The sequence below is a fragment of the Mustela nivalis genome (assembly GCF_964662115.1).
Source record: "Mustela nivalis genome assembly, chromosome: 2".
Lineage (NCBI taxonomy): Eukaryota > Metazoa > Chordata > Mammalia > Carnivora > Mustelidae > Mustela > Mustela nivalis.
Window position 1 is genome coordinate 109,246,005 of NC_139021.1, and position 17,284 is coordinate 109,263,288.

General features: G+C 39.0%; 1 protein-coding gene across 1 annotated transcript in view; it reads left to right on the forward strand.

The window, feature by feature from the left end:
• LOC309859336 (contactin-associated protein-like 3) overlaps positions 1-17,284 on the forward strand; it is a gene marked incomplete at its 5' end in the record, with an annotated part of 227,730 nt that overhangs the window by 189,690 nt on the left and 20,756 nt on the right. Inside the window, 3 exons of the mRNA XM_082719986.1 lie at positions 663-790; positions 11,594-11,764; positions 12,681-12,899. Coding sequence (XP_082576112.1) covers positions 663-790; positions 11,594-11,764; positions 12,681-12,899 — 518 coding nt within the window. The remainder of the gene's footprint in view (positions 1-662; positions 791-11,593; positions 11,765-12,680; positions 12,900-17,284) is intronic.

The window sequence follows — 17,284 nt, forward strand, 5'->3', positions numbered from 1 at the left end:
CTTCCCCTGCATTTCTCCAATTATTAATTTTAAGAGCATATCGTATCATACCTTCACTTTGGTTTAATCAACCTTATCCTTCTTTCTTTCTTTCTCTCTCTCTCTCTTTCTTTCTTTCTTTCTTCCTTTCTTTCTTTCTTTCTTTCTTTCTTCTTTCTTTCTTTCTTTCTAATGGATGGCATCAATACATAAGGAAAGGCCTAGTAACCACGATAGGAGTTTTGGAAAATTGAGTTAAAAAAGAAAAATCTAGGAATTGAAAACCTAAATCTTTTCAGTTGGGTGGTTTGGTTTTTGTTTTGTTTTGTTTTGTTTTTAACAAAGCCAAGTAAGTTTTGCATTTAAATCTCACAAGGCGGGCAAATGGGAAAGGGCCTCGAGCTGCTTCATTGCAGGGAAATATAATCTCATGCTCGCACTGACAATTATGATTTCAGCCCTGCCCGTTTTTCTCTGTGGTCATGCAGAGGAACAAGGATCTTGGATCCTCAAACCTTATTGAGTACATTACTATGTCAGATTTCAGATGAGTCCTTTGATTTCCTTATTGTTACGTATTTACAAATTTAGCTTACCATGTCTTGCGCTGCAGTAAGAGAATATTTGCCCCTTCTCTGGATGTCATTCAGAATAACACTAAGGTGGTCGTTTTTGTTTTATAGGACCAGCGACACAGTAGTTCTTTCCCATAAGGAGCACCTGCCAGTCACTCAGGTTGCAATGAGAGACACAGGCCAACCACATTCAGAAGCGGCTTATGCGCTGGGGCCTCTGCTCTGCTCCGGGGACAGTAAGTAGTGGCAAGAGGAACTGCCTTGACCCCTGGAAATGCATGTCAGTGTTTTAGGAGACATGTAGCTGCCTGAGTCAGTAAGAACACTGCCTATGCTAATACTCTGCATCTCATTAGGAATGTGTTAACTTACAAAAGAAGTGTGTATTGTCGTTCTACTTGAGAAAAAAAGGAGGTATATTGTTTTACCTTCGGAGTGTGTGTCCTCTGTAGTATTTGAGTCAGACTATTGCTGTGAATGTTGGTGGGATGATCTGAAACACTGATCACCGTCAGCAAAATCTAGTCATTTGATAATTAATTAATTGGAGTAAGTATTGGATGAGTGCTGAGATGCCTAAAACTGGTAAGATACTGAAAAACGGGGTGATGGAAGCCATCATTTGTCTGTTCGTTGTCACCCTCTGACAGTTTGCAAACCTCAGTGATCCTAACTGTCCTCACCCCTCCCACTACATGTGGATTTCTTACCCACAACATTCTGGGTTTTCCCTCCTTCCTCCCCATGCCAGTGACATCCTATTGTGGTGCCCCCGGCCTGTGTGCTCAGCCCTCTGTCTCTCTTTTCTCCAGTGGTGAGCTGTTCCCAATAGGCTCATGGCTTTAAATCCCACATTGAGGTCAATGATTCTGTCATTGCTATACCCCAGGCTGTCTCCCTGCACTCCCACCTCTGCCACCCAGCTGCTTAGGCTCAACAGGCATTTCAAAACAGTTTGTCCAAAAGAAGGAAAAAAAAAAGTTTTTCCACGAGAACCTTCCCCAACTCAGGACATGGCAACTCCATGCTTCCTTTCGCTTAGACGGAAAATGTAACAGCCACTCATAACTTTTTTCCTCTCTTAACACACATTGGACTCATCCACAAATACAAATCATATCACTTTGAATTTCAAAACTGGATCCAGCAACCCCCACCCAGTGGCTTGACTGGCCTACTTGCAACTGCTTCTTCCCACTTAGCGGAGACGCCACAGAACGGCCAGAGGGAAAAGTCAGGGCACGTCAGTTCTCTGGCCCAGACTCTCCAGTGGCACTCGTATCAGAGAAGAGGCCAAAATTCAACATCTACCAAGGCTGCGGTGGCCATCCCTTCCCAGGGTCACATAGAAGGTGTTGCCATGTGGAGAAATCCTGTCATTTCTGAGATTTGCCATTCAGAAAATGGAAGTTTCCTACTTCAGATGACAAAAATATTGAGAGGTGGATAGTCACAGTGTAAAGAACATATGAACATGCCTTGATGGAAGATAGTATGAAGAATTGTTCTTCCCACTCATGACCTTAGACAGCAGACCACACTCTGTGTCCGGATAGGACGAACTAAGCACGCCAACCTCACTTATCCCACGAGTCCCCCTATGAAACCTGGGCAGCACGCCTGAAACAGTTATCTCAGGGCTCTAGCAAGCCAGGAGAGGCAAGGAGGAGAAACCAGAAGGCATCATTTACTTTTCCCTCCAGTATCTGTCGGTCAACCCAGACGTGGGCACTGGGTCAGGGACAGAAGTTCCATGAGAAGCCCTCGAACCCTGGCTAGAGGCTGGAACAGAAAGTTTCTAACTTTCAGGAAGGGCAGGAATCCCATTTCCCTCTTTTCTATCTAGGCAGACCCATAACAATAACAGCAGAAGCTGCCCAGGGAACGCACAAGAGCCAGGACTTCAGAAGGGGACTTTTGCCCTGCATAGGGCAGCTGTGGCTCAGAGATGATGGAAAGACTCCTCTTATTTTTATTTTCTTCCTCCACTCACCCATCGCTTCACAATGGACCAGGTACAGTTGCATAGGAGAGCATTACAGAGCAGTCTCAGTAGAGCCTGTTTTCTAGTTCTGTTACTGACAAGGGAGACCAGAGGACCAGAAAGTACCTAGAAGAGCAGAGGGAGGCAGCCATTCAGGAAAGCATACTACATGTTGTTTATGAAGTCCTGGGCTTATCTCAGAGTGACACATGCATGGATCCGGTCCTAACTGTAGTCCCAAGACCTAGGCTGGCCACTGGGTCGTGCACAAGTGAGGCAGAGCTGAGTCATGCTGCAAAGGCTTTGAAAACTGGACTGCCATTAGAGACAGCCCACCCTCTCCAACACACATTGCCTGTCTTGCTAATTTTGGCCATTCTAACTGGTGTAAGGTGGTATCTCAATGTGGTTTTAATTTGAATCTCCCTAATGGCTAGTGATGATGAACATTTTTTCATTTGTCTGATAGCCATTTGTATGTCTTCATTGGAGAAGTGTCTGTTCATATCTTCTGCCCATTTTTTATATGACTATCAGTTTTGTGTGTGTTGAGTTTGAGAAGTTCTTTCTAGATCCTAGATATCGACCTTTTGTCTGTACTGTCATTTGCAAATATTTTCTCCCATTCCGTGGGTTGCCTCTTTGTTTTCTTTACTGTTTCCTTTTCTGTAGAGAAGCTTTTGATCTTGATGAAGTCCCAAAAGTTCATTTTTGCTTTTGTTTCCTTTGTCTTTGGAGACATATCTTGAAAGAAGTTGCTGTGGCTGATATCAAAGAGGTTACTGCTTATGTTCTCCTCTAGGGTTCTGATGGATTCCTGTCTCACATTGAGGTCTTTTATCCATTTCAGTTTATCTTTGTGTATGGTGTAAGAGCATGGTCTAGTTTCATTCTTCTACATATAGCTGTCCAGTTTTCAAAACACCATTCATTGAAGAGACTGTCTTTTTTCCACTGTATATTTTTTCCTGTTTTTTCGAAGATTATTTGCCCATAGAGTTGAAGGTCCATATCTGGACTCTCTAATCTGTTCCACTGGTCTATGTGTCTGTTTTTATTTCAGTACCATGCTATCTTGGTGATCACAGCTTTGTAGTAAAGCTTGAAATCAAGTAACGTGATGCCGCCAGTTTTATTTTTGTTTTTCAACATTTCCTTAGCGATTCGGGGTCTCTTCTGATTCCATACAAATTTTGGGGTTATTTGCTCCAGCTCTTTGAAAAGTGCAGGTGGAATTTTTATCAGAATGGCATTAAAAGTATAGATTTCTCTAGGCAGTATAGACATTTTAACAATGTTTATTCTTCCGATCCAAGAGCATGGAATGGTCTTCCATTTTTTTGTGTCTTCTTCAGTTTTTTTCATGAGTGTTCTGTAGGTCCTCAAGTGCAGATCCTTTACCTCTTTGGTGAGTTTTATTCCCAGGTATCTTATGGTTCTTGGTGCTATAGTAAATGGAAATGATTCTCTAATTTCCCTTTCTGTATTTTCATTGTTAGTGTATAAGAAAGGCACTGATTTCTGTACATTGACTTTGTATCCTGCCACGTTGCTGAATTGCTGTATGAGGTCTAGTAGTTTGGGAGTGGAGTCTTCTGGGTTTTCCATATAAAGAATTATGTCATCTGCGAAGAGGGAGAGTTTGACTTCTTCATTGCCAATTTGAATACCTTTTATTTCTCTTTGTTGTCTGATTGCTGTTGCTAGGACTTCTAATACTATGTTGAACAAGAGTGGTGAGAATGGGCATCCTTGTCATGTTCCTGATCTCAACAGGATGGCTGCGAGCTTTTTCCCATTGAGGATGATGATGATATTTGCTGTGGGTCTTTCATAGATATATTTTATGAAGTTCAGGAATGTTCCCTCCATCCCTGTACTTTGAAGTGTTTTAATCAGGAACAGATGCTGGATTTTGTCAAATGCTTTTTCTGCTTCAGTTGAGAGGACCATGTGGTTCTTCTCTCTTCTCTTATTGATTTGTTCTATCACATTGATTGATTTGCGAATGTTGAGCCATCTTTGTAACTCAGGGATGACTCCCACCTGGTCATGGTGGATAATCTTTTTAATATGCTGTTGGATCCTGTTTGCTAGGATCTTGTTAAGAATCTTAGCATCCATATTCATCAGGGATATTGGTCTGAAATTCTCCTTTTTGGTCGGTTCTTTGCCTGGTTTGGGGATCAGGGTAATGCTGGCTTCATAAAAAGAGTCTGGAAGTTTTCCTTCTGCTTCAATTTTTTGAAACAGCTTCAGGAGAATAGGTGTTATTTTTTTCTTTGAAAGTTTGGTAGAATTCCCCAGGGAATCCATCAGGTCCTGGGCTCTTGTTTTTTGGGAGGTTTTTGATCACTGCTTTAATCTTGTTACTAGATATCAGTCTATTCAGGTTGTGGCCAAACTCTGGAAAGAACCAAGATGCCCTTCAATGGACAAATGGATAAGGAAGATGTGCTCCATCCATATACACTATGGAGTATTATGCCTCCATCAGAAAGGATGAATACCCTGGGGTTATGGACATTGAGGAGGGTATGTGCTATGGTGAGTGCTGTTAAGTGTGTAAACATGGCGATTCATAGGTCTGTACCCCTGAGAATAAAAATATATTATAGGTTTATAAAAAATTTAAAAAATAAAAAAAAATCATAAAAAAGAAAGAAAGAAAGGATGAATACCTAACTTTTGTAGCAATATAGAGGGGACTGGAAGAGATTATGCTGAGTGAAATAAGTCAAGCAGAGAGAGCCAATTATCATAGGGTTTCACTTATTTGTGGAACATAACAAATAACATGGAGGACATGGGGAGATGGAGAGGAGAAGGGAGTTGAGGGAAATTGGAAGGGGTGGTGAACCATGAGAGACTATGGACTCTGAAAAACAACCTGAGGGTTTTGAAGGGGAAGGGGGTGGGAGATGGGGGTACCAGGTGGTGGGTATTATAGAGGGCACGTATTGCATGGAGCACTGGGTGTGGTGCAAAAACAATGAATACTGTTATGCTGAAAAGAAATTTTTAAAAAATTTTAAAAAAACAGTAAAAAAAAAGAAAATGGCTGAGCATCTAGAAAATAAATACACTTTAAAAAATACCCTCTCACTTGAAAAACTTAGATGTTAAAAAAATGAACTGAAAGTAGAAATACATGAGTCCTTTTGAAGCCTAAAGGCGTATGGCAATTTTCTAAAAATAATTTTAATTTTAGTCATATGATACTTAAGAAAAATAATCCTCCAATTGAATACAAAACTACTTTGAGAACCTTGATCCTTTTATATTTGTCCTGAGAGCATAGACTATAGTGTATTAGAAGCTGAGAAAGCGGTATGTTGCTTTTAATTTCCATACAAAATAGAAAATAAAGTTTTTCTATTTGTGAAATTTAAGTATTTGAATATTTTCTTTTTTTCTTTCTTTCAAAGATTTTTTTTTAATTTTTTATAAACATATATTTTTATCCCCAGGGGTACAGGTCTGTGAATCACCAGGTTTACATACTTCACAGCACTCACCAAATCACATACCCTCCATGAAAAAACTAAATGCCTGATAGTGGTTCTGACACTAACTAGTTAGTTGTGTGTCCTCGATTAAATCATGTAAGCTTGCTTGCTATGTTATGCATAAAATAAAAAGGGCTGAGATCAGAAAAAAAAAAAAGAAGAAGCTGAGAAAGCTTTTGAACATATAATGTAACTTTTACAGTGTGTTCTAAATTGATACAAATTCCATGAAAAGATAATATATTAATACAACACATTTATTATACACTTGTAATGTAAAGCCATGCCTACATTTATATAATATGATTCAGACCTCACGTGAAGCCATGCAAAAGCCTTTTGGAATGTTGTGACATTGTAAAAAGGACTGAGTCTCCTCTTGAAATGAGAAAACAGGTGTCCTGACTTCCATTGGTCTGACATTTAACAAGGAAACCACAAAATATATACCATGCTTGAGTGACCTTGAGCTCAACAGGCATTCTTAGTGGAGTCTAAGCAGGAACACAAGTAAAGATGAACAGGAATGATCCAAAATTCTTGAAGATATAGATTGGTATAGCTTTGTTGCTATACTACCTCCAAGCTGTTTTCTCAGACATCTTTGCAGATGAGTCTCCAGATCAGGCACACATGAAGTGACAGGGTGTGGAGTTTCTCAGGATTTACTCCAGTCAATACATTTCATGCTCTTATCTAAGGTGCTCAAATATGATTGCATACTCTTATTATTTACAATAACTCTGAGATCTGTCCAGACATGGAAAATCATGAAAAATCCTCAACTTTTAAATATAGCATGTTAGTTACTTCTGCAATTTGTTGGTTTGTTCATTCATTGCCAATTCTCTGCCATACCTATTAATATATTTAGCATTTATTCTATTTTTATTTATATATATTTTATTTACCCTCTAGTCTAAAAGCTATTTGTTGTGAAAATAAACAACACTTTGTCTTACAAAAAGATAAATAAAATAAAATTTGTATATATGCATATGCATATATATATGAAATCAACATGCTCCACAACATTTAAACAAAGCCCAGAATTTATTAATATAATATTTAAAATATATAGGAAGTCATCCAAAATTACTTAGCACAAAGAACCTAAGCTGGCTTAGGAAAATATAATCAACAGATACTAATGCAATTGTGACACAGTGGTTAGAATGAACTTATAAGAGTTTAAAAGAGCTATTACACAAGAACTCTAACAAGTGATCATAAACACTTTTGTAAGAAATAGAAAAAGAACATTCACCAAAGAAATAGGATATCCAAAGAGCTAAATGAAAACTTTAGAACTGAAAAATACAAAACTGAAATAAAAGATGTCCTGGGTGGGCCAAATAGTGGATCTGAGATGAGACAGTCAGTGGCCTTAATGATAGGAATGACTTATCTGATCAAAAGAAAGAAAAAATCTAAAAATGAACAGGGCCTCAGGGAACTCTGAGTCAACAACAAAAGATCTAATATTCATGTAATTGAGCATCCAGAAGCAGACAGAATAGTGTGGTGCTGAAAAAAAAAAATGGAAAGAAAAAAGGCTGAAAATTGTCCAAGTTTGGCAAAAAACAGACTTGAGAAGCTGGATGAACTTGAAACATAAACTCAAATTCACCTCCAGACACATCAATATTAAACTGCTGAAAACAAAGGCAATGAAGAATGTTTGAAATCAACCAGAGAGAAGAGTGATGCATCATCTGTAGGTGAACTCCTACTCATAAGTCCATGACTTTCTCAGTAGAAATATGGAAGCCAGGAAGGAAGTGGCAAAACATTTCTCAAGGGCTAAAAGTAAAGAACTGTTGGTCTGGAATTCCATATTCATCAAAAATCTCCTTCAGGGATGAAGATAAAGAAATTCTCAGATGAAGGAAAACTAAAAGCATTCCTTACCAGAAGATACTTTAAAAGACTTTCTAAAGGAAGACTCAGACAGAAGTGAAATGCTATCAGAAGAAAATTTGGGATCTCAGGGGTATAAAATCAGCTTGAGAAATGGTAAATATTGGGGTACATATAATAGACTATTCTCCTGTTGAGTTATTTTAAATATACCTTTGGTTGAAAGCAAAATATACAACATTATTTCATAGAGCTCTTAATTTGTACAGATGGAATACATTTGGCAGCAATAAATGAAGAGCACTTGGTAAACTGACAGAATTGTTGGTGAGGTTTTGACATAGGAGTCCAAGTGGTTAAAATGCAGATTCTGAGCAGACTCTGAAAAGTTAAGTGTATATATTGTCACTCCTAAAATAACTAACCAAGGAACTGCTAGAGACAAAAATAGAATACTAAAAAATGTTTAACTCCAAAGGAGACAGAAAAGAACAACAAAGCCTAAGAAACAGGAAAAAAATAATAAAATGGTAAAACTAAATTGAACTTGTCAACATTTATATTTAATATAAATGGTCCAAACAAACCCGTTAAAGGACAGATGGGTATGACTCAACTATGTACTTTGTACAAGAAACTCACTCCAAATATAATGATATCATAAGTTTAAAAAGAGCGACAGGGAAAGATATACTACACAAACACTAACTGAAAGAAAGCTGGACATTCTGTATTAAATTTTTGCTTGAAAGCATAGAAAATTAATAGATACAAAAAGCAATTAAGAAGACATGAGAATCTTAAATGTGTACACTGATAACTGACCTTCAAAATACATAAAGCAACAACTGACAAGATGGAAAGGGGAAGTAGGCAAAATCACAATTATAATTAGAGAATAAAATACTCCTCTCTCATTAATCTTTGGAACTAAAACAGGGGAAACAAGCAAAGTGTACATAAAACCTAATGTCACTACAAAGCAACAGAATTTAATTGACATTTATGTAACACTCTACCAACAGTAAAATACACATTCTTTTAAATTGCACCTGGATACATCATATTCTATGTCACAAAACAAACTTGAGCACATATCAAATAAATCACACAAAAATACATTCCCTGACATAAATGAATTAAACTAGAAACAAAGAACAAAGAGAGTGAGAATGTCTCCAAACACTTAGAAATATTAAATATAATAGTATAAATATAGTATAGTATATAAATATAGTATAGTATAAATATATTTAATATTCAGTAGTCTCCAAACTACTAAATATTAAATATAATATTAAATATTAAACACCAAACTACTGAATATTAAATGAGTCAAGGACGTCTCAACATTATAAAACATATTGATCTGAATGAAAAGGAAAATACAACATATCAGTGGTGGGAGGCAGTTATGTCAGTGCTGGGAGAGATAGTAATAGCATTAAATGCTTGTATTGTGAAAGAAAAAGATCTCAACTGAATGATTTAAGCTTTTACCATAATAAATTAGAAAAAAAGAAAAAATAATTCAAAATAGCAGAAGGAAGGAAATAATAAAGATAAGAGAAATTAATTAAAGGCAGAGATCTATAAAAACAAAATATTTGTAAAAGAACAATAAAATAGATAAATCTCTAGCAAAATTGTTGAGAGAGAGAGAGAGAGAAGAGAAATATTACCAATATGAGTAGTGAAAGCTGGAGTATCACTATAGACCCTACAGACATCAATAGGATAATAATGGCATACCACAAACAACTATACACATATCAGTTCTCCAATGTAGATAAAACAGACTAATTCCTTGATAACCACTAACTACTAAAACTCACTCAAGATAAATTGAACTAGTAGAGACCCAGAAGTATTGACAGAATTGAATTCAGTCAGAGATGACTTCACTGGTGAGTTCCACCAAAGAAGAAATAACACTGTGTTTGCACAATCTCTTTCAGCAAATAGCAGAGGAAATTATTTCCAACAGTTTATGAGGGCCCTACATTGCCCCAATACCAAACTAGACAAAGAAAATCCAAAAAAAAAAAAAATTAAGACAGGGATAACTATGAATAGCATCATCACAGATACATATGCAAAAATCCTCAACTACATTAGCAAAAAATCCAGGAACATTAAAAGAATAATACATCATCACCAACTGGGGTTTACCCCAGGACACAAGGCTGATTCAGTGCAGCTGACCCTGGAAAAACATGGGTCTGAACTGGGTAGGTCCACTTGTGTGCAGAGTTTTTTCAATAAATACAGTACCATCCTATAAATGTGTTTTCTCTTTCTTGTGATTTTCTTAATAATATTTTGTTTTCTCCAGTTCACTGTATTGTAAGAATACAGTATATAATAATATAACATGCAAAGTGTGTATTAACCAAATGTTGATGCTTCTTGGTAAGGTGTCCAGTCAACCTGCCCAGTAGGCCATTAGTAGTTAAGTTTTTGGAGGGTCCAAAGTTACATGTGAATGTCCAACTGTGCAAAGGTCAGTGCCCCAAACCCCTTGTTGTTTAAGGGTTGACCATATTTGGAAATCAATCAATGTCATTTACCATATTAACAGTTGAAAGAAGAAAAATCACATCAAATGCTTTTTTTTGCATCAACTGATATGAACGCAATCATTTGAATTACTATGATTATATCATGAACTAACATGATACATTCATATCAGATACCACTCATGATAACATTTTTAGGAAACTATAAATAACAGGAAACTTCTTCATCCTAATAAAGATTATCTACATACAGAACATCTGGCAGCATGGTTACTGGTGAAAAACTGAACACTTTCCCTGCAGCAGTGGGCACGAGATAAGGATATTCAATCTCACCACTTCTGTTCTGTGACTTCAGTCACACTGGATGTCCTAGCCAGTGCAGCAACTGAGGAAGGAAGGAAGGGCATCCAGGTTGGAAAGCAAGAAAGAGAACTATTTGCAGATACACGTGTGATCAGCAGACATGTTTAGGGCAGCTCTGTTTGTGAATGATCAAAGCTGGAAGCCATACTGATGTTCTCCAGTGACAAAGAAATGGTGGCCCGATCCACACAATGGAGGATGATAGAGCAGCAATAAGTTATGGCATACTGAATGAATCTCGAATTCCAATGAGTGAGAGAAGCCAGTCTCAGAAGATTACCTACAGTGTGATTCCGTTTATATGACACTTGAAAAAGGCACAACTGTAGATCACAATGACCAGGGCTTAGGGGCAGGAGGAGGGTGTGACTGTAAGAGAACAGCCTGAGGGAGGAGGGGGGATGGAGCTGTCCTTTATCCTGATTTTGGTGGTGGTTATACAACTCTACACGTGTATTAAAGTTCATCTAACTGTATGTCCCCCCAAAGTCTATTTGACTTAATGGTAATCTATAAATAATATTGTCTTCTAAAAAACACAGGGTATTTCCAGTGATTATCTGTCCACTCAGTTGCAGTCTTGTCCGTCTTAATCCTTGAAAGAGTCACTCTCTGGATATTCACATTGTGGCTGTATGTTTGGAAGAACCCCCAAATGAAGGCTTGCATAGATAATGAATGCATTTAATGATGGTAAAAATGGTAACAACGGTAAAAAAAATTGCTAGAAATACAAAATATGGTTATTATTCTGTTTCCTTGCTATTGTCACTGTCTTTTTTTTTTTTTTTTTGGAAACAGATTCATTTTGGAATTCCGCTTCCTTCAACACCGAAACCTCATACCTTCACTTCCCTGCATTCCGTGGAGAGCTCAGTGCTGATGTGTCTTTCTTTTTTAAGACGACAGCGCCTTCTGGGGTGTTTGTAGAGAACCTGGGGATCACAGACTTCATCAGGCTAGAGCTTCACAGTGAGTTGCCTTCTGGGCAAAGCCACCAGGCCTCAGTATATAGCAATAACCCTTCTGGGAACCTAATTCCCAAAGTACTGCTATGTTTTCTTTGTCACTTGTATTCCTTTAATGCAAACTAAAGTTCTAATACCTTTTTAAAAAAGATTTATTTATTTGAGAGAGAGAGAGCAGGCTTGGGGGGGGGGGGGAAGAGGGAGACAGAGTCTTAAGCAGACTCCATGCTGAGCATGGAGCCCAGTGCGGGGCTTGATCCCATGACCCTGAGATCACAACCTGAGCTCACACCAAGAGTCGAATGCTTAACCAACCGTACCACCCAGGAGCACCTAAAGCTCCATTATTTTAAATCCTTATTTTCAATAGAGAGGTAAACAGTGATTCACAAAACACACACAGTCTGTCCAATTTTGTGCTGCCCTGTGTGTGCAGTAAGGATCTTTTAAACCAAACTGGTCCGATAACTACTCCCTAAATTGCAGAATCATTTCATGTAATTGACTCGCCACATTGTTCATGCATGTATGCAAGGCTCGGTTCCTTACTTCAAAATTTCACAGAGGGCTTTTTAAATAAAGTACATGAGGATTCCCCCCACCTTGAAATAAATTCTCTGATATATAAGAATGCAGACCACAGACCAGTTTCCCTCTTGTGGGGACAGATCTCTACTCCTTAAGGTTTAGCAAGATGAGGAGCATTGTCTGAGGGGGAATCAGGTAAAATGGCTTTGTTTTTCTTCCCTTGGGACACACATTTCTTTTGCCCTCCTAGCCAGCTCAGAATGACATTGGTCGGCAGCAGTGTCACCATCTGCTTTCATAAGGAGCTTGTCCTGCCGCTGCCCTCCTGTCTCTTGAGGCTGAATTTCCTCCCTGGGGAATGAACCACACTACTCTCTTCTCTGTATTTGCAGCTCCTGCAGAAGTGACCTTTTCCTTCGATGTGGGGAATGGGCGATGTGAAGTCACAGTGCAGTCTCCCACTCCCTTTAACGACAACCGGTGGCACCACGTGAGGGCTGAGAGGAATGTAAAGGAGGCGACCCTTCAAGTGGACCAGCTCGCCAGCAAGACACAAGCTGCGCCCGCAGATGGCCATGCCTGCCTGCAGCTCAACAGCCAGCTCTTTGTGGGTGAGTGTGGCTGCCCTCTGGCTGGGCTGTGCTGGTGGACACAGAGAAGACTCGAGCCGTCCAGCCATGATGGCAGCAGGTGCACGTGACTCCTGCCAGCACCACAGACTGAGAGCTCTAGCAAGAGTCAGGCTCTCTTTCCACAGATGGTTGTTAATACAGTTTCCATAGTGTGTTTTTCGGGATCATGGTTTCCATAGATTTCCCAGGTCACAGATGAGATAACAGAGGTCCAGAGAGAGTGAGTGATGTAGTCTAGAAACTGAAATAGAAGAGAAACCCAGTCCCCAGTGGGTGGATTCCCAGGCTGGACCTCAACAGTATTGATGACCTGTGTTTGCTTTAGTGACTTCTTATCAATGCTATTTATAAAATGGTTAGCAAATTTCATCTAGAACTCCCGGCTTCACTTTTCAGTGCAGTCAGGGAATCCACTGTGCGACTGTGTCCGAGTTCTCCTGTGCCCCCTCTAACACAGACCAAAGGAGGACTCATGTGGCTGTGTCACCCTCCTCTGCTTCCCAGTCCTTGCAGACACAAGGTTCAAAACTGGGCTGGCGCCATTCTCAATGCTGGTGCTTCAGGGATGAAAGCTCTGGGTAGTGGAAGTCTTCCTTTTCATTTACTTGCTAATTTTTTTTATTAATCAATTTATTTATTAAGACTGCTATCTTGTTTTTTTAAATTAATTTATTTATTTTCAGAAAAAGAGTATTCATTATTTTTTTCACCACACCCAGTGCTCCATGCAATCCGTGCCCTCTATAATACCCACCACCTGGTACCCCAACCTCCCACCCCCCACCACTTCAAACCCCTAAGATTGTTTTTCAGAGTCCATAGTCTCTCATGGTTCACCTCCCCTTCCAATTTCCCCCAGCTCCCTTCTCCTCTCTAATACCCCTTGTCCTCCATGATATTTGTTATGCTCCACAAATAAGTGAAACCATATGATAATTGACTCTCTCTGCTTGACTCATTTCACTCAGCATAATCTCTTCCAGTCCCATCCATGTTGCTACAAAAGGTGGGTATTCATCCTTTCTGATGGAGGCATAATACTCCATAGTGTATATGGACCACATCTTCCTTATCCATGTTTTTTTCTTTTTCTCAAAGGGAGAGATAAGTTTTGCTACATTACTTTTCAGATAACTCTATTCTAATTTGGAAAGCAAGCAAACAATTGAGGTAACTCTTCCCTGGTCATTTCTCATGTGTTTTTTTTTTTTTCTTTTATCTTTGATTTTTTTTTTAATTTATTTTTTATTTTCAGCATAACAGTATTCATTATTTTTCACCACGCCCAGTGCTCCATGCAATTCGTGCCCTTTATAATACCCACCACCTAGTACCCCAACCTCCCACCCCCCACCCCTTCAAAACCCTCAGATTGTTTTTCAGAGTCCATAGTCTCTCATGGTTCACCTCCCCTTCCAATTTCCCCCAACTCCCTTCTCCTCTCTAACTCCCCATGTCCTCCATGCTATTTGTTATGCTCCACAAATAAGTGAAACCATATGATAATTGACTCTCTCTGCTTGACTTATTTCACTCAGCATAATAATCTCTTCCAGTCCCGTCCATGTTGCTACAAAAGTTGGGTATTGGTCCTTTCTTTTTTTTTTTTTTTTTTTTTTTTATAAACATATATTTTTATCCCCAGAGGTACAGGTCTGTGAATCACCAGGTTTACACACTTCACAGCACTCACCAAAGCACATACCCTCCCCAATGTCCATAATCCCACCCCCTTCTCCCAAACCCCCTCCCCCCAGCAACCCTCAGTTTGTTTTGTGAGATTAAGAGTCACTTATGGTTTGTCTCCCTCCCAATCCCATCTTGTTTCATTTATTCTTCTCCTACCCACTTAAGCCTCCATCTTGCATCACCACTTCCTCATATCAGGGAGATCATATGATAGTTGTCTTTCTCTGCTTGACTTATTTCGCTAAGCATGATACGCTCTAGTTCCATCCATGTTGTCGCAAATGGCAAGATTTCATTTCTTTTGATGGCTGCATAGTATTCCATTGTGTATATATACCACATCTTCTTGATCCATTCATCTGTGGATGGACATCTAGGTTCTTTCCATAGTTTGGCTATTGTGGACATTGCTGCTATAAACATTCGGGTGCATGTGCCCCTTTGGATCACTACATTTGTATCTTTAGGGTAAATACCCAATAGTGCAATTGCTGGGTCATAGGGCAGTTCTATTTTCAACATTCTGAGGAACCTCCATGCTGTTTTCCAGAGTGGCTGCACCAGCTTGCATTCCCACCAACAGTGTAGGAGGGTTCCCCTTTCTCCACATCCTCGCCAGCATCTGTCATTTCCTGACTTGTTGATTTTAGCCATTCTGACTGGTGTGAGGTGATATCTCATTGTGGTTTTGATTTGTATTTCCCTGATGCCGAGTGATATGGAGCACTTTTTCATGTGTCTGTTGGCCATCTGGATGTCTTCTTTGCAGAAATGTCTGTTCATGTCCTCTGCCCATTTCTTGATTGGATTATTTGTTCTCTGGGTGTTGAGTTTGCTAAGTTCTTTATAGATTCTGGACACTAGTCCTTTATCTGATATGTCGTTTGCAAATATCTTCTCCCATTCTGTCAGTTGTCTTTTGATTTTGTTAACTGTTTCCTTTGCTGTGCAAAAGCTTTTGATCTTGATGAAATCCCAATCAATGCACAGAAATCAGTTGCATTTCTCTACACCAACAGCAAGACAGAAGAAAGAGATATTAAGGAGTCAATCCCATTTACAATTGCATCCAAAACCATAAGATACCTAGGAATAAACCTAACCAAAGAGACACAGAATCTATACTCAGAAAACTATAAAGTACTCATGAAAGAAATTGAGGAAGACACAAAGAAATGGAAAAATGTTCCATGCTCCTGGATTGGAAGAATAAATATTGTGAAAATGTCTATGCTACCTAAAGCAATCTACACATTTAATGCAATTCCTATCAAAGTACCATCCATCTTTTTCAAAGAAATGGAACAAATAATGCTAAAATTTATATGGAACCAGAAAAGACCTCGAATAGCCAAAGGGATATTGAAAAAGAAAGCCAACGTTGGTGGCATCACAATTCCGGACTTCAAGCTCTATTACAAAGCTGTCATCATCAAGACAGCATGGTACTGGCACAAAAACAGACACATAGATCAATGGAACAGAATAGAGAGCCCAGAAATAGACCCTCAAATCTATGGTCAACTCATCTTCGACAAAGCAGGAAAGAATGTCCAATGGAAAAAAGACAGCCTCTTCAATAAATGGTGCTGGGAAAATTGGACAGCCACATGCAGAAAAATGAAATTGGACCATTTCCTTACACCACACACAAAAATAGACTCAAAATGGATGAAGGACCTCAATGTGCGAAAGGAATCCATCAAAATCCTTGAGGAGAACACAGGCAGCAACCTCTTCGACCTCTGCCGCAGCAACATCTTCCTAGGATCTCATGTGTTTTCAAGTAAATAAAGAGCTGGTCCAATTAGGAACTAATCTAAATTACAGTTTAGCCTGCAGTCTGCTTTGCCAGAGGACACCTACAGCTTCTTGGGGCTGTACAATGCAGGTAGTTGTGTGTGTGTGTGTGCGCACAACCCATGATACAGAAAACTTCAAGGCTTCACGTCAAGTCATCAGACTGTTACTCAAATTAAACAATTCTGTTTTCTGATTTGTAATCCTGAGGATCAAGGAATGGAATTTCTAGGAACAAAGTTGACATGAACATCTACATGGAATTGACATCCTCATGGAAACAATGTTTCCAGAGCATGGGAAGCTGGCGGAAAATGCTGATCTATGCCCCGGGTCCACCGAGTCAGAATCCCTGGGAATGAACCCCAGGAGTAGCAAGCACTCCAGGTGACCCACCCACCCCCAGATTTGAGATTAGGCTCATGTGAGGCATGATAGAGAGCTACTCAGTGTTCAGTGACTGTTACCCTCCTGACCTCAGAGCCAGCAGCCTGGAGCAAGGCAGGCCTGAGCCTGGATTTTAATGTCACCCCTGCTTTCTCTTTCTTTGCCTGCTCCTCAATTCCCTTTTCATGGCATTGTTAATGGGAGCATTTCTAAGAAAGGATGGTATTACATATATAATTTGTTATTATATGTAATGTATGCATTATATTATATACAACAAGCATATAACAAATACATAACAAAATATGTATGACAAATGCATATATGAATTATAATGTATACTACATATTAACCCTATACAATTTATATACATTTGCATGTTACAAATTTGTAATATGTATTATATTGCAAAGATTTTCAACTATTTAACTTTATTGTGCCCATCACAGTTTATACACTTAAACTTTAAAAAGGAGAGATAGTCTTTT